At 41.8% G+C, this 22,472-nt stretch overlaps 1 protein-coding gene across 4 annotated transcripts; it reads right to left on the bottom strand.

Moving 5' to 3' along the window:
- Nucleotides 1–4,593: 4,593 nt before the first annotated feature.
- TMEM9B (TMEM9 domain family member B) lies at nucleotides 4,594–22,140 on the bottom strand. Of its 4 annotated transcripts, none has more exons than XM_008007439.3 (5): nucleotides 21,981–22,140; nucleotides 19,204–19,295; nucleotides 13,340–13,448; nucleotides 10,376–10,510; nucleotides 4,594–5,773 (listed from the first exon to the last, which is right to left on the bottom strand). In XM_008007439.3, the coding sequence occupies exons 3-5, from the start codon at nucleotides 13,421–13,423 to the stop codon at nucleotides 5,618–5,620; spliced, it is 375 nt and encodes a 124-aa protein (XP_008005630.1). In that variant the 5' UTR covers nucleotides 13,424–13,448; nucleotides 19,204–19,295; nucleotides 21,981–22,140; the 3' UTR covers nucleotides 4,594–5,617. The 4 variants fall into 4 exon arrangements, with proteins under 4 accessions (XP_008005630.1, XP_008005613.1, XP_008005639.1 ...); XM_008007422.3 differs by lacking the exon at nucleotides 21,981–22,140 and adding an exon at nucleotides 21,309–21,547; XM_008007448.3 differs by lacking the exon at nucleotides 21,981–22,140 and adding an exon at nucleotides 21,108–21,496.
- Nucleotides 22,141–22,472: the final 332 nt, after the last annotated feature.

The following is a 22,472-nucleotide window of genomic DNA, read 5'->3' as shown; positions in this document are numbered from 1 at the left end:
TAGACTTAACCTGATTTATAGGTGATCATTTAATAACAATATACAAAACAGCTTACAGTTAAATAGAACTGCTCAGTTCTGGTTTGGCTGTTTTTCCTACCCAGCATGTAGATATGACAACAGATAACCATGCTAAATAGAAAGGTGTGCTTACAAAACTGGATACTTGTAACAAATTCTTTTGCTTAAAGAATGTCCCCCATTCTTCTGGGTTATATGATATTATATCAAAATTATTTATGGAGCAATAGACTCATAATGTGCAAATATTGGTCAATATTCTTTTAGATAGAGATTAAGGCTAGAACTAAGAAGGTCAATACGAACTTATTTTCTTTACTTTTTATTTTTTTAAAGCCAGTCAAATTTAGCAATGGGGACTTTAGTGACATGAATGTGGATGTTAAATTCTGATAGCCCAGTATCATAGGAACTAGCCAATACCTTTTTCTTAAATAGCCATTTTATTTTTTCTTCTTAAATATACTTTTATCTTTTTAACAATGTAAATATTAGAAGCATTCCTTCTTTCCTTATTTATTTAGAGACAAGGTCTCACTCTCTAGTCCAGGCTGGAATTCAGTGGCATTACCACAGCTTATTGCAGCCTCCATCTCCCGAGCAGCTGGACTACAGGTGTTAGCCAACCCGCCTGGCTAATTTTTGTATTTCTTGTAGAGATGAGGTCTTACTTTGTTGCCTCGATGGTCTTGAACTCCTGGGCTCAAGAAATCCCACCCAAATGCTGGGATTATAGACCGCTGCGCTGTGCCTTTATTTTTTTTATTTTTATTTTTTTTTTTGAGACAGAGTTTTGCCCTTTTGCCCAGGCTGGAGTGCAATGGTGCGATCTTGGCTTACTGCAGCCTCTGCCTCCAGGATCAAGTGATTCTCCCACCTCAGCCACCCAAGTAGCTGGAATTACAGGTGTGCACCACCGCACCCAGCTAATTTTGTATTTTTAATAGAGATGGAGTTTCACCATGTTGGCCAGGCTGGTCTCAAACTCCTGACGTCAGGTGATCCGCCCACCTTGGCCTCCCAAAATGCTGAGATTACAGGTATGAGCCACCACGCCCAGTCCCAACTTTAATTTTTAAAGCAGTTGTAGGTTCACAGAAAAATTGAATACAAAGTAGAGCTAATTCTCATATACTCCCTGCCCCTATATGTGCATGGCCTCCTCTGCTATGAACATTCTACACCATTATGGTACTGTGTTAGAACTGATGAACCTGCATTGACACATTATCACCCAAAGTCCATAGTCTACATTAGGGCTCACCCTTGGTGTTATACATTTACATTCTGTGGGTTTTGACAAGTATATAATGACATGTATTCATCATTGTGATGTCACAGAATAGTTTCACTGCCTAAACATCCCATGCTCAGCCTATTCATCCCTCCTTCTTCTCTAACCTCTTGCAACCACTGATATTTCTGCCTCCATGGTTTTGCCTTTTCTACAATGTCAGGTAGTTGGAATTATGCATATAGCATTTTCTTTTTTTTTTTTTTTTGAGACAGAGTCTTGCTCTGTCGCCCAGGCCGGAGTGCAGTGGCACAATCTCAGCTCACAGCAAGCTCCGCCGCCCGGGTTCACACCATTCTCCTGCCTCAGCCTCCTGAGTAGCTGGGACTACAGGCACCCGCCACCACGCCCGGCTAATTTTTTTTTTTTTTTAATTTTTAGTAGAGACAGGGTTTCACTGTGTTAGCCAGGATGGTCTCGATCTCCTGACCTCGCGATCCGCCCGCCTTGGCCTCCCAAAGTGCTGGGATTCCAGGCGTGAGCCACCGTGCCCGGCCACATACAGCATATTCAGATTGGCTTCTTTCACTTAGTAGTGTGCATTTAAGGTTCTTCCATGTCTTCTCATGGCTTGAAAGCTCATTTCTTTTTAGCACTGAATATTCCATTATCTGGATGTATCACAATTTGTTTATCCGTTCACCTACTAAAGGAAATCTTGGTTGCCTCCAAATTTTGGCACTTATGAATAAAGCTGCTATAAACATCTGCATGCAGGGTTTTGTGTGGACATAAGATTTCAACTTATTGGGTAATTATTGTGGAGCACAATTGCTGGATCATATAGTAAGGATATGTTTAGTTTTGTAAGGTTGCTGTAACATTTTGCATTCCCACCAGCAATAAAAGAAAGTTCCTGTTGCTCTACATCCTTGAGAGCATTTGTTGTTATCAGTGTTCTAGATTTTGGTCATTCTAATAAGTGTGTGTTGGTATCTCATTGTTGTTTCAATTTGCATTTCCCTGATGACACACGATGTGGAACATCTTTTCATACGCTTATTTGCCATCTGTATCTCTTCTTTCGTGAGGTGTCCAGGACTTTTGCCCATTTTTAAATCAAATTTTTTTCCCTTATTGTTGAGTTTTAAGTGTTCTTTGTATATTTTAGATAGCCGTCCTTTACCAGATATGTCATCACCACCATCTGGGTCTTCTCCTATGTTATCTTCTAAAAGTTTTGTAGTTTTGCATTTTACATGTAGGCCTATGATCTATTTTGAGTTAATTTTTGTGAAGGGTATAAGGTATGTATCTAGATTTATTTCTTTGCATGTGGATGTCCAGTTGTTCTAGCACCATTTGTTGAAAAGACTATCTTTTCTCCATTGTATTGCTTTTGCTCCTTTGTCAAAAATCAATTGACTGTATTTATATGGGCCTATTTCTGGGTTCTCTGTCCTGTTCCACTGATCTTTTTTGCCAGTAGCATACTGTCATGATTACTGTAGTTCCATAGTAAGTCTCAAAGGTAGTGTTAGTTTTCTGAGTTTGTTGTTCTCCTTTAATATTGTGTTGGCTATTCTGTGTCTTTTGCCTTTTTATAACCTTTAGAATAAGTTTAATATACACAAAATAACTTTCTGGGATATTGATTGTGATTGCATTGAATCTATAGATCAAGTTGGAAAGAACCGCCATCTAAACAATATTGAGCCTTCCTATTAATGAACATGAAATCTCTCTTCATTTATTTAGTTCTTTGGTTTGTTTAATCAGTTTTGCAGTTGTCCTCACATAGATCTTACATATATTTTACTAGGTTTATACCTAAGTATTTCATTTTGGGGGTGCTACTATGAATGGTATTGTTTTTAATTTCAAATTCCACTGTTTGTGGCTGGTATGTAGGAAAATGATTGACATTTTTTGAGAGACAGGGTCTTGCTGCGTTGCCCAGGCTGGAGTGCAGTAGCTATTCATGCAGCGATCATAGCTCACTGCAGCCTCAAAACTCCTGGCTTCAAGCAATCCTCCTGCTTCAGCGTCCTGAGTAACTGGGACTACAGATACTTGCCACTGCACCTGGTTTGATTGACTTTTGTATACTAACCTTGTATCCTGTAAGCCTTTATAATCACTTATTAGTTCTATTATTGCTGTTGTCAATTCTTCCAGGTTTTCTACATAGACAATCATTGCATCAGTAAACAAAGATAGTTCTATTTCTTCCTTCCCAATATGTATACCTTTTGTTTCCTTGTCTCATTGCATCGGCTAGGGCTTCCCGTACAATGTTGAAAAGGAATAGTAAGAGAAGACATCCTTGCCTTATTCCTGATCTTAGTGGGAAAGCTTCTAATTTCTCATTAAGTATATGATGTTAGCTGTGGTTTTTTTTTTTTTTTTTTTTGAGACGGAGTCTCGCTCTGTCGCCCAGGCTGGAGTGCAGTGGCTGGATCTCAGCTCACTGCAAGCTCCGCCTCCCGGATTTACGCCATTCTCCTGCCTCAGCCTCCCGAGTAGCTGAGACTACAGGCGCCCGCTACCTCGCCCGGCTAGTTTTTTGTATTTTTCAGTAGAGACGAGGTTCACCGTGTAGGCCAGGATGGTCTCGATCTCCTGACCTCGTGATCCGCCCGTCTCGGCCTCCCAAAGTGCTGGGATTACAGGCTTGAGCCACCGCGCCCGGCCAGCTGTGGTTTTTTTTTAAGCTCATTTCTTTATCTAGTTGAAGTTCTCCTCTATTCCTAGTTTCCTGAGAATTTTTATCATGAATGGGGTTATTTTGTCAAATGCTTTTTCTGCTATTGATATTATCATGTGATTTTTCTTCTTTAGATGTGATGTTATTTTCAAATGTTGAACCAGCTTCACATACCTGGGATAAATCCCACTTGGTCATGGTTGAACTTAAATTTTTAGTACTAACAATAAAATTGATAATTTTAGTTATTTTTGTAGATAATTTTGTAGGTGCTTAAAAACTAAATTTTACTAAACCCCAAAATCCCATTAATGGCTCCTAAAACCTCACTTTTATGAATTTAATGTAATTCTGATTTTTTTTGCCAGTAATTTCTCAGAACAAGTACTCCTTCAGGAATTTGAAATCTCCCAATTTATCAAAATATTAGTATACTTTTCAGAGATCCACCCCCAAATTCATATATTCTGTCTATACATGCACACACAGATAATTTACACCAATATTTTATGGTTAGATCGGTATAAAACAGTAGTCTCAGAACAGGGTACAAAATGTCTTTATATTTTCAATCTTATTATACAGCAAAAGAGGGAGGAGGCAATAACTAGGAGACATAGATATACTGATGGATGTTTCAAAAATTATTTTTATTGTTACATTCCAAAGAGGATATAGGAAGAAAAAAGCCAGTTATCCAATAATGGTTATACCTTTCAGAAGAGGCACCCACAACCCCAGCCCTAGTTCAAAGCTGCACACATTGGAGTTCAAAGAACTGCCTCTCAACACGACCGGAAATGCTGACAAATGTGTATATATTATAAATCCAGGGAGGCTCGGGTTTAAAATAAAATTTCTTTATTGCAAGTGTCCAAGTCCTTAGGATTTGTCCTTAAAGGTACTAGAAGATGATGAGTAAGACCACACACACCAAGACTATGTCTAGTCTTTACAGTAAACTAGCAAATGGCCAGTTTGTTCTAGGATGCATTGCATCAGACATCACAGTACATGAAGAAAATCTGCTTTTTGTGAAAAGCCACCAGGCATTTCAGATCCAGTTTACCATGAAGTGCAGATACCCAGATATACAGTCAGTGCAAAAGTCAAATGGGTAAGTCAGCTCTTTGATGAGGCTGGCTACACTGCAAAATATAAATGAAACTCGAAAATAGAAGGTAAGGTCTATTTACAAAAGTTCGTTTAGTAAAGTGACTTGAAAAAAGTTTTAACCACTTCCCAGGCATCCCTCCCCTCTCCCACCAAAACAAACAAACAAACAAACAAAAACAACAACAAAAACCCTGAAAATTATCTTGAAAATCAAGTTAAAACTATGTGGTGAAAAAGAGAGTGCTTGTTCCAGGTAAAGGACTTCAAGATAATTTACAGGCAGATTTATTTTTATTAGTAAAAGTCACAAATAGGAAAAGATTTATTGGCATGACTTTGAGCTGTGTGCTTTTAAAAATGTCTCTATTATTACATTAACAAGAAAAAGAAAATCAAGCATGTTTTTGCTTCCAGTTTTGAATCTTCCAGCAACAGTTGGTGAAATCAACAGGGTATTAAAACGAAACCCAGCAAAACCCAGTCAATTATTTCCAGTTGTCTGCCTGTTTCTTTCTAGTCACCTTGAATTCAATTCCCAATTAGCTGAGGACAACATGTCGGTCAAAGACAGACTTTCGCTGCTCTTGGACTTGAAGCTTCCAGCGCTGCTGGGCATATTCTACCTTGTTCAGCACGTTGGCTCGACTGCGGGAGCGGGCTAGCACATCGTGTGCATTTGCAAAAGGCTGGTGATCCTAAAAGTCCAGGAATGGAGAACATTAGAGATGGCACAGTCAGTGTAAAACACAGACAGAAAACAGTCACCAGCCCACCACAGAGATAGGGGTAGGTGGACTTTTCAAACAACAGAGCATCTATTTGGCTAAGCACTCAACTACCAGATACAGCATGAACTCAAGTACAGACCTAGGTGGTTCAAGAAACATAAGCGATGAGGGAGTATTTGTGAAACGTTCCCATGGATCGCCATTTCCAAAGATATTTCCCTAAAGAAGTAGAGACCAAGCAAAAGACAGTGGTCATCTGTGTTAAAGAGAAGGCTTCCTAGGGAAAAGAAAATCTATTTTCATGTTAACATCTCTCCATGTTATAGATATGGAAAGTAGGGTCTTTCCTTGCTTTATTTGATACTGTATAGCTAATCTGTGGCAGAGGAAAGATCTGTCTTTTAATTTCGTGTCTCCATTAGAATGGTTTTCTTGCCAGCTTGGAGCCACATTCACTCTGGGAGGGTGAGCGACAGATTCTTATCTTGGGTTGTTTTTAATCTCTCCCTGTACCCTCAACACACACACTAAATGGACTAGCTTCCAAAAGCTGCATTTCCCCACTTCCCCAATCTGTAATGAAAAGAGACACAGCTCAAGTGCTACAATCACCCTCTCTATTCAACAAAGATTGAATCTTCCATTGTTAAGCACCCAGTGGCTTCCATGTAAGTTGCCACCTTAGGAAAGAGGCGATTGAAGGGTTGCCCAGGTATCTGTGTAGAAAACCAACCTATCCTGGTCAAAGTAAACCAGTACCGCTGGATGTTTGTAGTCATTACACAGGAAACCATCATGCTAATCTATCTATGAATGAGATATAAATACAGCTGTCTAAATAACAAAAAGCATTCAATAGCAATTTATTGCTTTTATTTGCTTTTTCCTTGATCTCTTTTTCTTGAACCCCATGTTAGCAAAGCTTCTAACTATTCTAACAGAAGATCCAAGTCACAAGTTGTACCTCTTATACTAAACTTTGCCTCTAGGAGAGAAACATTATTTTGCTGGTGCATGTTTGAAAAAGCTCTATTACATATCCAGGGCAGGAGTCAGCATGTATATGGAAAGCTATATACATAACCACATAACTATATATACAACTATAATTACAGGAGTTAGAACACCTGGTCTTGTTTTTATAGCAAGGCATTTATACAATGTCTACATTTGAGAGACATCAAAGAGATTTTATAAAGAATCTTTCCTTCTCTTCTTTGCCAAAATTCCTTAAACTTTTCACTTTATTTAGGTAATGGCCTGCACAAACCCTAAAACTCAATTTACTTAAAGAGTGGATTTTTTTTTTAAGAGATGGGGTCTCACTATATTGCCCAGACTGGTCATGAACTTAATTTTTTTTTAAAAATGGGGTCTAGCCTTGTTGCCCAGGCTGGAATGCAGTGGCTATTCACAGGTGTGATCACAGCTCACTGCAGCCTTGAACTCCTGGCCTTCAGTGATCCTCCTGCCTCAGCCTCCCAAGTAGCTGGGACCTATACCTATTTTTAAACTTTTAACTTTACAAATGAAAATAATAAAGGCAATTCCATGAGGCTTAAAAAGTTTTTAAAAATGTAAGAAAAAAAAAAAAAAGGAGGCAGTCTAAAGTTATAGAATTGTTTGATTTCCCCTTAGTGAAATAAATTGACCCAAGGTCATTTAACAAATTAGCACAAAAACTAAAACTTAGCCTGCCTAACCCTGACTTGGTGTTATATTGTCTCAAAACAGATTTTGCTCAGGTAGATTAAAATGACACTCTAAGAATATGGTGTTTCAGTGAATTTGTATATAAAATATCATCCCCTGAGTCAAGGACCAGAGGAGGAAAATATTATCACCACTGGTTTGTTTTGACATAAGCACTACTGGGAAGAAGGATGTACTTGATCAGCAGAGGACCTCTCAGTTTCCTAGTGCTGTTACCTATTCTTCAAGGTAGGGGAGAAAAATCTTCTTAAGGAACAAGTTCAAAAGACTAAACAAACTAGCTAATCCTTTAGGTCTGTTTTCTACCTATCAGAACGAGACTGAACTAGCTGCTCATGGTCATGGATGTGGGGGGAATGCAAATAGAGATCTACCCTTTTTATGTTTGTTCTTTTTCACACCTGACAAAATTACAATACATACAAAACATGTTTTAGTGTAATGCTTTGGTAATAACAATGATGTGTCATGGATATGTGATATAGTAAATATTGTGACTACTTGCTGTGAGCTTAACTATTTGTACTCACTTTTATTTGCTTTATAATGCTCTACACTGAACAAAAACTGAAGAAATGAAAACTGATAATTTAACAAAAACATTTTGAAAGTATATAAATAGTGCAGAACTCACACCTTGGATAAGCAACAGTTTTAAACATTAAAATTCACTTATTTTTGTAGAGTTGTTACCATTAATTCACAGCTCTGGTCAGAAAACCTCTCTCTGCCTAGAATCAGTTTAAAAGACATCCAAGAATCAGCCAGGCCTCTCAGAGACAATGTTCTCAAATAGTCAATACACAAGCAGAATCAATCACTGGTGGACAAAACAATTACTGAGCATGTGACCCCACCAATTAAATGCCTGCCCTACATGTTTTCATCTCTACATCCATTTCTCTTATGTTTTGTGTTATTATATTATCTATTTCTGAAATCAGGAACAGATATTTAATGCTGTAAAGGAAGGATGTAGTTTAAGACTTTCAACCTCTATGCCTATAGATCCACAAGCCGTTCCAGGGTAAAAGGACTTTTGACTGGTTGGCAAGGGCTCACTCTGGGTTTGGCTTTTGACTTGAACCTTAAAACTATTCTGAATTTTACCCATTTTAAGGAACATAGTCCAATATAATAATCCACAAGAAAAAGTAATTTCTTAAAAAAAATTATATATAATAATGAAAGAATGGAAAATTCAGAAACAATCTCATACAGGATAATGATAAAACAAAAATATCCGGCCAGGTGCAGCAGCTCATGCCTGTAATCCCAGTACTTTCGGAGGCCAAGACAGGCAGATCACTTGAGGTCAGGAGTTCAAGAGCAGCCTGGCCAAAATGGTGAAACCCCGTCTCTACTAAAAATACAAAAAAAATTAGCCAGGCGTGGTGGTGCATGCCTGTAGTCCCAGCTACTTGGGAGGCTGAGGCAGGAGAATCGCTTGAACTTGGGAGGCAGAGGTTGTAGTGAGCCAAAGTGACACCACTGCACTCCAGCATGGGCGATAGAATGAAACTCCATCTCAAAAAAAAAAAAAAAAATTCTCTAGGCTATACTGAACAAGTTTGTGGACTATGTCAATTTCTGGACATTTTTGAATAAACGAATATTAAAACAAAAAGGAGACCATAAAGCAATTTATACAGATTATGCCAACTATATATATTTATACACACACATATATACTATATATATATAAACATATATAATGTACACACACGTGTATGTGTGTGTGTGTGATTTTAAAGATAGGAAGAGAATCTGGAGTGATGGCAGTCATGGTTTTATTTTTCTCTAAAGAGCTCAGATTTTTTTTTTCTTTTTTTTTTTTTAGACAGATTTCTTGCTGTGTTGCTCAGGTATGATCACAGTTCTGCAGCCCCGAACTCCTGGGGTCAAGTGACACTTCTGTTTCAGCCTCCTGAATGGCTGGGACCACAGGCATGCACCACCACACCCGGCTAATGTTTTTATTTTTTGTAGAGATGGGGTCTCACCATGTTGCCCAGAGTGGTCTTGAACTCCTGGGCTCAAGTGATCCTCCCACCTTGGCCTCCCAGAGTGCCGGGATTATAGTTGTATGCCCCCACGCCTGGCCCACAGATTTTTTTTTTAAGCAGTAGAAAAAAAGGAAATATAAAACATCAGCAGGTTATCAAGTTGTACTTCATTAAGAAAAGAACATCATGATCTTCACACTTCCCTTGACGAAAACCCCTCTGCCTTCTGAAATATTTGGTGATATTGACAGGAAAGGAGTTTTAGGCAGGAGGGCTTAGAGAGAAAACCATCTCTGATACTTTTCTCAATGTAAACAGGGAATGGCAATAAAATTGTGCCTTTGGTACTGGAAGCAAAGCCCTGTATAGCACGCTCACCAAAGAGCGTTTAATCACTCCTTTCCTGTCAATATCACCAAATATTTCAGAAGGCAGAGGGGTTTTCGTCAAGGGAAGTGTGAAGATCATGATGTTCTTTTCTTAATGAAGTACAACTTGATAACCTGCTGATGTTTTATATTTCCTTTTTTTCTACTGCTTAAAAAAAAATCTGTGGGCCAGGCGTGGGGGCATACAACTATAATCCCGGCACTCTGGGAGGCCAAGGTGGGAGGATCACTTGAGCCCAGGAGTTCAAGACCACTCATCAGTTTAAATCACCATATTTATGGCTTCATCAAGTAATTTCTTCATAACGAGATATATACTGAAATCAGAGCTGTTTTTAGCTTCTCTAGTTGAGGATCTGCTTCAGCACATGAACATCTATATGTGACTATTTTTCACTTGCACTTCACATCAAATGATGACAGGGACTGGCCATGAGCACTAGGGCAGGCTGGGAACTTACCCCAATATCATCATCACTCTGTATCAACTGTGAGTGTCCAAAGAGGCGCCTCTTCAGTATGGGCTCAACCAGAGTAAGATATACCATGTACAGAAGTAGAAGGCCCAAAATGGAGAGATAAATTATAATGGTAACCTAAAGGAAATTGAAAATTAAGTTACATCTTTGTTCAAGCCCATAAATCAGAACTTTGTATGATAATAGTAAAACTGACCGACATATCTGCTAAGCCTATAGGATTTCTATACAAACCAGATAGCAATATAAGAAATAAACTCACACCAAAGTATTATTTAAGAAAAAAAGAGGAAAGATCTTTGGGATCTTTTTGCAAGTCTTCAAGACTCCAACTTCAGCTACTGCTAATCACTTGTCCCCACTGTGAGCACAGCAGTTTGTCTTTTCTCCCAGCTGAACATCATGTCCTAGATTCAGCTACTCTTTAGCTCAGTTTAGATATACAAAAGTATTTTCCAGGCCGGTGATGTTTCCTTGTGACCTTAATTTATGTACTGAGAAAAAGCACAGTGTGACACACCCACTAGAAGGACTACAATAAAATAAATAGACAATACCAAGTGTTGGCAAGGATATGGAGAAACAGCCCTCATACGCTGTGGTGGGAATGTAAAATGGTACAACCACTTTGGGAAACAATCTGGGAGTCTCTTAAAAAGTTAAACATAATTTTACCATTCTAAGGAATTAACCCAAGAGAATGAAAAACATTTATATTCATACAAAGACATGTGCAGATATTCATGACAGTATTATAATAGTAAAAACCCAGACATAATCCAAATGTCCATCAACTGATAAATGCAAATTCATATAGTGAAATACTATTCAGCAATAAAAAGAAACGAAGTACTGATACATGCTACAACTTGCATAAACATCAAAAACATTGTGCTAAATGAAAGAAGCCAGTCACAGAAGACCATACATCGTATGACTCCATATACATGAAATATCCATGTATGTAGAGACAGAAAGTAGAGTAGTGATGGACTGGGGCTGGAAGTGGGGATTAACTGTAAATGGGCATGAGGGATCTTTTTGGGGTAGTGGGAATGTTCTGAAACTGGATTTTATTTATTTATTTTTTTGAGACAGAGTCTCACTGGAGTGCAGTGGTGCGATCTCAGCTCACTGCAACCTCTGCCTCCAGGATCAAGTGATTCTCATGCCTTAGCTTCTCAAGTAGCTGGGACTACGGGTGTGCGCCACCACACCCAGCTGATTTTTATATTTTTAGTAGAGATGGGGTTCACCATGTTGGCCAGACTGGTCTCGAACTCCTGACCTCAAGTGATCCCCCTGCCTCGGGCTTCCAAAGTGCTGCGATTATAGGTGTGAGCCACCATGCCTGGCCTGAAACTGGATTTTAAAATGTTTTAAATCTACTAAAATTTATAGAATTGTATACTTATAGTGAGTGACTGTTAGGGTACATAAGTTGCATATTTTTTACAAATCTGTTAAACAACAGTACAGTGAGGATTTCTCTAAAGTTCAGCACCTGCTGGAGCAAGAGCTCTTCCACAGGGTCAATCACTGCAGAAATCTCTGTGACTATTATAACTAACCACCCCAGATTCCCCACAGGGCCTTTTTGGGGGAAAAGGAATGGGAAGTGCCATGTAAAAAAAATTTGGGCTAGGCGTGGTGGCTCAGGCCTGTAATCCCAGCACTTTGGGAGGCCAAGGTGGGTGGACCACAAGGTCAGGAGTTCGAGACCAGCCTGACCAACAAGGTGAAATCCTGTCGCTACTAAAAATACAAAAATTAGCCGGGCGTGGTGGTGCATGCCTGTAATCCCAGCTACTCAGGAGGCTGAGGCAGGAGAATTGGTTGGACCCAGGAGGCAGAGGTTGCAGTGAGCCGAGATCATGCCACTGCACTCAAACCTGGGCAACAGAGCGAGACTCCATCTCAAAAAAAAAAAAAAAAAATGTGGAAGAAAAACCATTAGCCACTATAAGAAAGTAACTGAAATCATTAGAGATACAAACAGCGATGAGAGTTATCTACATCCCATTTACTATAGCAACAGTCTACAGGGACCTGGCACCAGGGACCAGTTTCATGGAAGACAATTTTTCCATGGACCGGGGTGGTGGGGGATAGTCTGGGGATGATTCCAGCACATTACATTTACTGTGCACTTTATTTCTATTATTATTACATTATAATATATAATGACATAATTATACAGTTCACCATAATGTAGAATCAGTGGGAGCCCTGAGCTTGTTTTCCTGCAACTAGACAGTCCCATCTGGGGGTGATGGGAGACAGTGACAGATCATCAGGCATTAGATTCTCATTCTTATAAAGAGCACGCAGTCTAGATCCCTCACAAGTGCTGTTTACAATAGGGTTCATGCTCCTATGAGAATCTAATGCTGCTGATCTGACAGGAGGTGGAGCTCAGGTGGTAATGTGAGTGATGGGGAGTGGCTGTAAATAAGATGAAGCTTCGCTCACTTGCCCACTGCTCACCTCCTGCTGAGTGGCCCAGTTCCTAACAGACCGCAGACTGGGCTGTGGCCTGGGGGCTGGGGACCCCTGTCCTACAGGAAATGAAGAGGGGAAATCTTAAAATCCAGAAGTAATAGTTCTAGAATAATTACTATATTTAATTTTTTCAAAGGGCTGGAAATGTAAGGAGAAGAGGGTTTATAAATGCTGCTCTCTCAGCCTCTGGCACACATGGCCTACACAGAAGCTGGGATATCTTTCTGGAATATGCTAATTACACATAGGGCATTTTTGTGCCATTTCACATATCTAACATATCCTAACTAATCCACAAACCATCTCAGTGAGGCAGGCAGAACAGGCCCATTATTCCTTTTGGGGTGGGGGTCCAAATTTTTCTGTCTTGTCTAGAAACCATGCAGAAACAGAAAAGAGGTAGATAGACAGACAGACAGGTATATATAGAGATATATATTTTACCTTGATTGTGACAGAGCTTCTTTCTTCATATTTGCATTCACAGCGTAGACAGTATGCTTCTACATCAGGCCCCCGCACAGGCATAGGCTCCACAACATGAAGGCAATCACTGAGAAAACAAAGATAAAATGCCGCTTAAGCCCAGCTAGCTCTTCTGCTCACTCTGACCAAAACTTTCCTGAAATTCAGAATAATCACTAAACTTACCCAATGAAAGAGCATAAAAAACAGTAAGATAAAGTAAAATAATTTCTGTTCTCAATATTAGCATTTTGGTAAGTTCTAACCATTTAAGAAGCCACAAAGACACATATAAAGTAGTGTCTATTTTCAAAGTTGCTACTGTTAACAGTTACAAAAATACACCCAAAAAATCCCAAATGGGATGAAAAACTACTTAACAAATCAAGTCATCTTTAGACTTGTTTAGTTACTAAGCAAAACTACTTTAAATGGTTTAAAGTGATATGGGGCTGTTCAAAGATTATCTCTTTCGTGAATTAACATCATTCTTTTTTGTTGTTTTTTAAGAGACAAGGTCTTGCTCTGTCATTTGGGCTGTAGTGGAATGGCGCCATCATAGCTCACTGCAGCCTCAGACTCCTGGGCTCAAGTGATCATCCTGCCTCAACCTCCAGAGCAGCTATAATTACAGGAGCATGCCACCACGCCTGGCTAATCTTTAAATTTGTTGTAGAGATCAGGTCTTGGTTTGTTGCCCTAACTTGTCTTGAATACCTGGCCTCAAGTGATCCTCCTATCTTGGCCTCCTAAAGTGCTGGGATTACAGGTGTGAGCCACCGTTCCCAGTCAACATCATTCTTAACTGCCAGTGTGGTATATGAATGACTAATCACGTTTAACAGAGTGGTAAATTCTGAAACTCTCAACATTGAACCCTCAAAGCCACACACAGGAGGAAACAATCACTTTTCTTAATGAGCAAATCTGAAAAAGCAAGGAGAAATAGAGTTAGAATAACAAAAATATTTGAAAACACAAACTGGTTATTCCAAAGAACTAAATAAAAACTAACAAAAGGATGAATGTTTTTGTTGAATGTTACTTATTTCCCCGACACCATTTTCAAGGCTAATTATTTATGGTTTATGTAAACACAGTGCTATCAGATTTTTCCTAGAAATCTGTCAATTCTAAGCAATAACTAAATTATTATTCTCCTCAACTATTAAAAGTCTATGACTCTGATCACCTTCAGCAAAATAGGGAGAGCTTTCCTGTCCTCCTGCCAGCTGTTGGACAATTTTCTTTCCTTTTGGCATCTCTTCGTTAGGCATTCCTGGCTGCCTCAAGCCTCAAGCACTCTACTACACCATCCTCTTATCTTACCCATTCTCTTGGGGACGCCCAGTACTCTAGGGTGATTCCTTCTCTTTCCCTACCAAAATGTACTTTTTGGAAACAAAGTTACAGCTTGGTGGGAGGAATAAGTTCTAGTGTTCTGTATCACTGTAGGATGACTATAGTTAACAATAATATATATTATAGTTTCAAATAGCTAGAAGGAGGATGTTGAATATTTTCAACACAAAGAAATGATAAATGTCTGAGATGCTAAATATTCTGATCAAATCACTATATCTTATATGTATTGAAACATCACTATGTATCCCATAAATATGTACAGTTATTGTGTCAATTAAAAATTAACTTCAGCCAGGTGCAGTGGCTCATGCCTGTAATCCCAGCACTTTGGGAGGCTAAGGTGGGAAGATCACCTGAGGTCAGGAGTTCGAGACCAGCCTGACCAACATGGAGAATCCCCATCTCTACTAAAAATACAAAAAAATTAGCCAGGCATGATGGTGCATGCCTGTAATCCCAGCTACTCAGGAGGCTGAGACTTGAGAATCGCTTGAACCTGGGAGGTGGAGGTTACGGTCAGCCGAGATCGTGCCATTGCACTCCAGCCTGGGCAATAAGAGTGAAACTCCATCTCAAAAAAAAAAAAAAAAGTCGGGTGTGGTGGCTCATGCCTATAATCTCAGCAGCACTTTGGGAGGCTGAGGCAGGTGGATCATGAGGTCAGGAGTTCAAGACCTGCCTGACCAACAGGGTGAAACCCCATCTCTACTAAGAATAAAAAAAATTAGCCAGGTGTGGTGGTGCATGCCAATAATCCCAGCTACTCAGGAGGCTGAGGCAGGAGGATCGTTTGAACCCGGGGGCAGAGGTTGCAGTGAGTGGAGATCGCGCCATTACACTCTAGTATGGGCGACCGAGTGAGACTCTATCTCAAAAAAAACAAAAAAATTAATTTCTAGAAATTCATCTTTTCATGTTGTGTTCCCTCTGAACTGTGGCATTAGAAAAATAACCAAAAATGGTATATGATAGAAGTTGTTAGGTTGTTTTTTTTGTTTTTGTTTTTTGTTTTTTGTTTTTTTGAGACAGAGTTTCACTCTTGTTGCCCAGGCTGGAGTGCAATGGTACAATCTAGGCTCATTGCAACCTCCGCCTCCCAGGTTCAAGTGATTCTCCTGCCTTAGCCTCCCAAGTAGCTGGGATTACAGGCATGCGCCACCACACCCAACTAATTTTGTATTTTTAGTAGAGATGGGGTTTCTCCATGTTGGTCAGGCTGGTCTCAAACTCCCAACCTCAGGTGATCCGCCTGCCTCAGCCTCCCAAAGTGCTAGCATTACAGGCATGAGCTACCATGCCCAGCCCAAGTTATTCTTAACAGGTAATTAGGTAGTAATGAAAAATTAAATTTTCACTGATAGTATTTCAAATACGGGTAAGGCCCCACAACTTTCACCATGAAAGTGTGTGATATCTATTCCAAATATACAGAAGACCAAGCATGTACCCAATTGGATGCAGGCACAAAATGGGCAGAGGGAACTATATCCCATAAAAGGGGTTATCTATCTGAGGATCAGAGAGCTCATCTAGCATCACACTTAGAGAAGGTCACAGAGTAAAATCGTATTTGAAAAAGGATCAGGCCACGCATGGTGGCTCATCCCTATAATCCCAGAGTTTTAGGAGGCCATGATGTGAGGATCACTTGAGGCCAACTTGAGACCAGCCTGGGCAACACAGTGAGACCCAGTCTCGACAAAAATAAAAATTAGCCAGGTTGATGGTATACACCTGTAGTCCCAGCTACACAGGAGGCTGAGGCTGGAGGGTAACTGGAGCCTAAGAGATCAAGGCTGCAATAAGCTATGATCGTGCCACTGCACTCTAGCAATAAAAAAAAAGAGAAAGGATCAGAATCCAGGACTCCTGCTTCCTATGTCAGTTCTTTATCTCTGAACCTCGGGAAAATGAAACTTATCTCCTATTTAGTTTCCTACTTCAGCTTCAGAAGCCTTGGCAACAATACCTAAGAATGACTTGAGAATTTTAAGTGCTAAGTATTGAGTATTTCTTCTGAAGGACACATACATTTTAATAACAAAAAGATATTGAGTGCTGTGCAAAAGTTGTGCCCAGCTGGAGAGGAAGCAGGAAGGTTGATTTTGGCTGACCAGTCGTTACAAACAGAGCTAGACCTAGTCAGAGCTTAATCACTTAAGAAACTAGGCAACACCTCCCCCTAGTGCCAAAAGGAACACATCATTAGCTTTAAATCACCCCAAACATACACCAGAGCACTCCAACTACTCTTAAGTTTTACGTCAGCCAGCATAAGTCAATGAAGACTTAAAGATAAAAACTGGACAAAATGAAAGGCCTAGAAAACAAAAGGTAAACTATATCGAGGCCCTCACAGATACCAGAGGCCTCGTAAAGCCATAAATCTGGTGAATCATAACTTGCCTGTCCTTGTAAAGTCAGTTAAAAATTTTCAGTGCCAGTTAGGAACCTATCCCCAGAAAAATGCTAAGCTGCAGGAAAGAAACAAGGGAGAGAGGGAAGAAAAACCCCAAGGAAGCCTTATTCTCAATTGTTTATTTTCTTTGTTTCTTTCTTTTTTTTTTTTTTTTTTTTTTTTTTTGAGACACAGTCATGCTCTGTCACCCAGGTTAGAGGGCAGTGGCACAATCTCAGCTAACTGCAACCTCTGCCTCTGCGGCTCAAGCGATTCTCTGCCTCAGCCTTCCGAGTAGCTGGAATTACAGGTGTGTGCCACCATGCCCAGCTAATTTTTATATTTTTAGTAGAGTCGGGGTTTCGCCATGTTGGCCAGGCTGTTCTCGAACTCCTGGCCTCAAGTGATCCACCTGCCTTGGCCTCCCGAAGTGCTGGGATTACAGGCGTGAACCACCATGTCCTGCCTCAACTGCTTCCAAAGCTATTTTTACTAATAACCAGGGATGAATGACATATGGTCCTGTCTGAGTCTGAAATAACAAGAAGTTAGTGAAAAGATTAGTGCCAAACACTTGAATAGTGAGTTCATTTGCTAGGCAAAAGACAGGCATCGCATTTCTTAACTGATAATAAACTGTAAGCACTGAATAAATTCAGAAAATTACAGAAGCAACATAAAGATTTATTTGAACATTCTTTTTTTTGGAGCCAGAGTCTCGCTCTGTCACCCAGGCTGGAGTGCAGTGGCGCAATCTCAGCTCACTGCAACCTCCGCCTCCCGGGTTCAAGCAATTCTCCTGCCTCGGCCTCCCGAGTGGCTGGGATTATAGGCGCCCGCCACCACGCCCAGCTAATTTTTTTTGTGTTTTTTGTAGAGACAGGGTTTCACCCTGTTGGCCAGGCTGGTCTTGAACTCCTGACCTCAGGTGATCTGCCTGCCTCAGCCTCCCAAAGTGCTGGGATTACAGGCGTGAGCCACCGTCCCTGGCCTGAACATTCTTGTATCACATAAAGTAACTTCCTGATATAAAACCTGTAAGTATATGGCCAAATCACTTGGTTAATATGACACCACTTACAGTGGAACATAGAGGTTCACAAGAAGTTCTCAAGAACACACTTAACAAATATGAGACTGAACCTAAATGCATATCAGGGAAGAACAGACAGTGGCATCAGAGGAATGAACCATACTCAAAGGCTGCCTTTTCTTTTTTAAAGTCAGGTTGGAATACTGTTAACTGAATGAATTTAATCTTGCTTTCTAACTCTTTGATGGCTATTTAGCTATGAAATCAGGTACATGTGAAAGTTATTTTTCTTAAATTCCTATCCCATCCATCTTCTACCGTGGTTACAAACCATAAAGCATCACAATTCCATGGGAAGGAACACATTCATCCTGCTGTAACACAACTGCATCCCAACTGTTTCACGGCACACATAGAAAAAGCTATTTATCAGGTCTGCTGGGATAAGCAGAGAAGGCTGCTGGTGGCTAGTCAGTCAAGATCCCCCAGTCATCACAGGCCTGCCTGACTGCCCAAGGGCTGAACAGGTCAGTATCTTGGCACACCTGTAACTTCTTCATTTACACCAAATGGGAAACTCTGACTACATAGCTCATTTCCACTTCTTCTTGAGCCTTTCGATACTTTTAAACATAGCTTCTCATACTTGGCAATACATCATCAAAACCTACAAGTTGTAAAAATTATAACCCAGATAAAGGAGGCTTGCTAACCTTCCACTGAAAAGCAAGAGGGAGAAAGGTCCCTCACCAAAACTTAAGGGAGTACAGGAAGAGAACTATGGGTAGTTTAGGTGCCACAAACCCATTCATATGCCCCCATGAAACTCTGCCTACCTGGGTCTTAGTGTTTTGGCTTATATACCTTTAGGCCTGCATCATGCACTTAGTGCCTTACTCTTACTTTTTCAAATGGAAATAGAATTTCATATTTTTGCTTCAAATGAAACACTTACAGAGAATACTATGCATTTGATGAGCATTCTGGGATAACACTGACAATCACAGAAAGAAATGTGACATGTAATTCAGTAATCCAGATACTTACCAATCTTTCTGAGATATGTTCTTATTATAAATATGCCCAGAATTTTCTTTATAGGGAGGGCAGATACATTTACATCTGACATCCTCGAAATTCTGTAACCAAAATGGAAACAGTATAGTGTGTTGACAGTTCATCAATATTTTTTAAAACTGTACCATATACATTTTGCAAGCATCCTCTACCAAGTATTCTAAAATCATTCATTTAAAACTTTAACTTTGACAGATACAAGTTTCTTAAAGCCACAGTCCTTTATGGTAATACTAATGAATCATTATATATTACATGTGGTTATTTGAAATAATACCTAAAACATGATCTAAGACTTATTAACCATATTTATGGGTCACATGACAATCAAATTATGCTAATGTTATTACCATCTACCTGCCACTAGAAAGACACAGATAGTTGTGCCTATAAATAAGAATGTTCATTACTAAAGGATGGGAAAGAAACTAAAAATTATTCACAAAAAAGGTCACAATTCTTCTGCCTATCATCCTTTCACCCTTTGGTAGAGGGCACTGACATGGATAAAAGGGGTTGGGCCAGAGTCCCATAGAAGGGATGAAATGTTAGAGGCACCTAGGTACAACTAGAAAGGAAGTACACACAGGAAGCAGCCTGACTCTGAGATCAGTTTAGTATACTCCTCCCAGGAAACTTTGCTTCTAATTCCTGATTGACAGGGAGAACAACTACCAACAAAACAAGTTTCAAGAGGTGGAGGAACAGGTGACTAAGTATCTGGATAGAGAAAAGAGATACTTCCTCAGCAAAGGGGAATCTATTTGAGAAGAAAGTGGCTCATCAGTCCCCAGAGGACCTTGCCCACTCCTCCTACATACAGTGATATGTCTGGCAAAGTTATTGACAATTCACAAACGTATTCAGCAACCACTTAATGAGTATTTGCTCTGTGTTAGATCTTGTGCTCAATGAGGTGGATTCAGATAAGCATAAGACATGGTTTCTGCCCATAATCAGGACACACCCTAGTATAGGAGACTGAAAAATAAACACATGATCACAATACATAAAGTTATGAGGCAAGATATGCAGAGGGTGCCAGCAATGTTTTGAAAGTCAGGAGACGTGCTGCTGTCCCTGCTTCTGGCAGGAGGTAGAGATGGTTTCAAAAAGAATCTCTGAATCTAAAACATTTGCCTGGCTGTAACCTTTCCCCACTCCTACATTTAAAGATATTATAAATTAAAGCTCCTATTTTTAAAAATGCAATGTCATTCTGTTTTCCCATCATACTAATGTGAATCTCTTCTGTTTCCCCCCAATGATGAGCCAGCTCATCAAAGAGGAAGCACAGGTGTGCATGGAGCTAGGGCAGGCCTGGAGAGCTGGGGCACCAGAGAACGGCATGAGGGAACTAGAAGGTCAAGAAATCGAACCAGGGAGGCCACAACCTCACCTCTGTTGCAGTTTGGTTCTTCCATTACTCACTAAATTATCAGGAAGAGAGAAAGCAAGAAAGGGACCAAGGGACTCGTGGAGGGAGTTAGGTAAGAATATGAAGCAGGTGAGAGATGCTCCGTAGGTCCTATGGGGAGGGAAGTAGGCCAGGAGGGGCAAGTTCCCACCACAGTAAGGGAAGTGTTCAGGGTGAGCTGAACTGAGCCGGCCCTTGACAGGTAAGCCTTCGGTCAGATGCGGGCTTCCTGTCATTCTGGTTTGGGGCATGCGGGGCCTGTGAGGCTGGCCCGGAGGGCGCAGGTGGACTGTCAAGGGCTTAGGGTGGAAAGTTAAAGGCTCTCGGAGGTGAAAAGGTTGTCAAGTGTAAGGTGCGTGCAGACGGGGCTGGGAAGGGAAATGTCAGGGCGGTGGGGGGCTGCTGTCCGGGCTGTGGGCACTGTCGGGGCTGGGGACGGCCGTGTGGCGCTGACTACCTGGCTGTCGGGGTTGAGGGCGGGAGTGCCGCCGGGCAGTCGGGAGGGGCGCGGCTGGTGGCAACGGGGGTTTGCCGGAGCTGTGAGGCTAGGTGTATGGCTGTCAGGAATGGGCCGAGCAGCAGGTTGGGAAACCCAGTTTCCGCAAGGCCGGTGGCAGGGGAGGAGCTTCCGTCAGGAGCGAGGCTGGGCGGGACTCACCTTGGCCGCGTCTGACAGCTGCGCCAGCAGCAGCACGGACAGCGCCAGGCACGACAGGCTGAGCAAAGAGCCAAGCCGAAGAAGGCCTCCCCACAGGGTCGCCATCGCTGGGGGCCCAGCGGTCCCACAGCCCGGAGCCCCCGCGACCGGCTCCCGGTTCGGGCTCGGGCTCAGGCTCAGGCTCAGGCTCGGGACCCGGCTGGGGATCCTCCGCCCGCACTTCCGTCTGGACGCGAAGGCGTCACCGGGCGCGCCGGGTCAAATGCAAAAAGCAGCCGCCCCGGAAACGGTTCCCAGTGCGAAGGGCCGGGAGGCTGGGATATCGTGGTTCCCGCCCTGGCCTCCCCCAGGCCCCAGGGAAGGGGGCCTCTGGGGTGGCAACCTGGGCCCAGTAGGGCTTTGCAGCTCTTGGATATCTTCCCCGGGCGCAGAAGCTGCCGGGCTTACGGAGTCGCCATTGCGCTGGAAAGTCCTCCCGCCCACGGAGACGCCAGCAAACTCCAAGTGTCACACAGGGCCCTTCGGCGGACTGTGCGGGCCGGAGCTGTTCGCGCAAAGGCAGGGCGGGTGCTGAGCGTGGAAACGGGGCTGGAACTGGCCAAGCCATGCTTTTCCGGGGTGCTCTCTCCCAGTCAAAGGGTTGGGGGTGGTCTCTGCACCTTAGGTACTAACCTGCCGCCCACACGCTTCCTGGCCACAGCACCCCGTCCGCTTTCTAAGTCTGTGAGCGGCCCTCGTGGGCGTGGCCTCCCTGTGGAGCTCCCGGTGTGCCTCCGGTTGGTCCAGCCTGCAGCTAGAAAGTGGGTCACAGCGGCGGGGCTGGGCTGGGCCGGGGCAGGCTCCGGGAGATGTGGAATTGGCGACACAACTGCCCCAGCAGTATCCTCCGCCTAGGACTCCAAGAGGTGGCGAATTGGGGCGCCACGCCCCGGTAAGGCAGTGCTTGTTCACGGCTGCCGACTGGCCTCCCCAAGGCTGTCATTCTCAGCGAGTACTTTAGGAGTGCCTTAGATCGGCACATTCTCCCATTGAAACATTTTTGTTAGTGGAGACAAGGGAGATAGTAGCAAGGATGCAGGGATCATCACAGCCACTAGGGATTTGTTGAATGACCTTGGGCAAATCACTTCCCTTCTCTGGGCCTGTAGTTCTCGGCTCAATATG

The sequence above is a fragment of the Chlorocebus sabaeus genome, chromosome 1 (assembly GCF_047675955.1).
Source record: "Chlorocebus sabaeus isolate Y175 chromosome 1, mChlSab1.0.hap1, whole genome shotgun sequence".
Classification (NCBI taxonomy): domain Eukaryota; kingdom Metazoa; phylum Chordata; class Mammalia; order Primates; family Cercopithecidae; genus Chlorocebus; species Chlorocebus sabaeus.
Note: the sequence above shows the minus strand (reverse complement) of the source record. Positions and strands in the feature narration are given on the sequence as shown.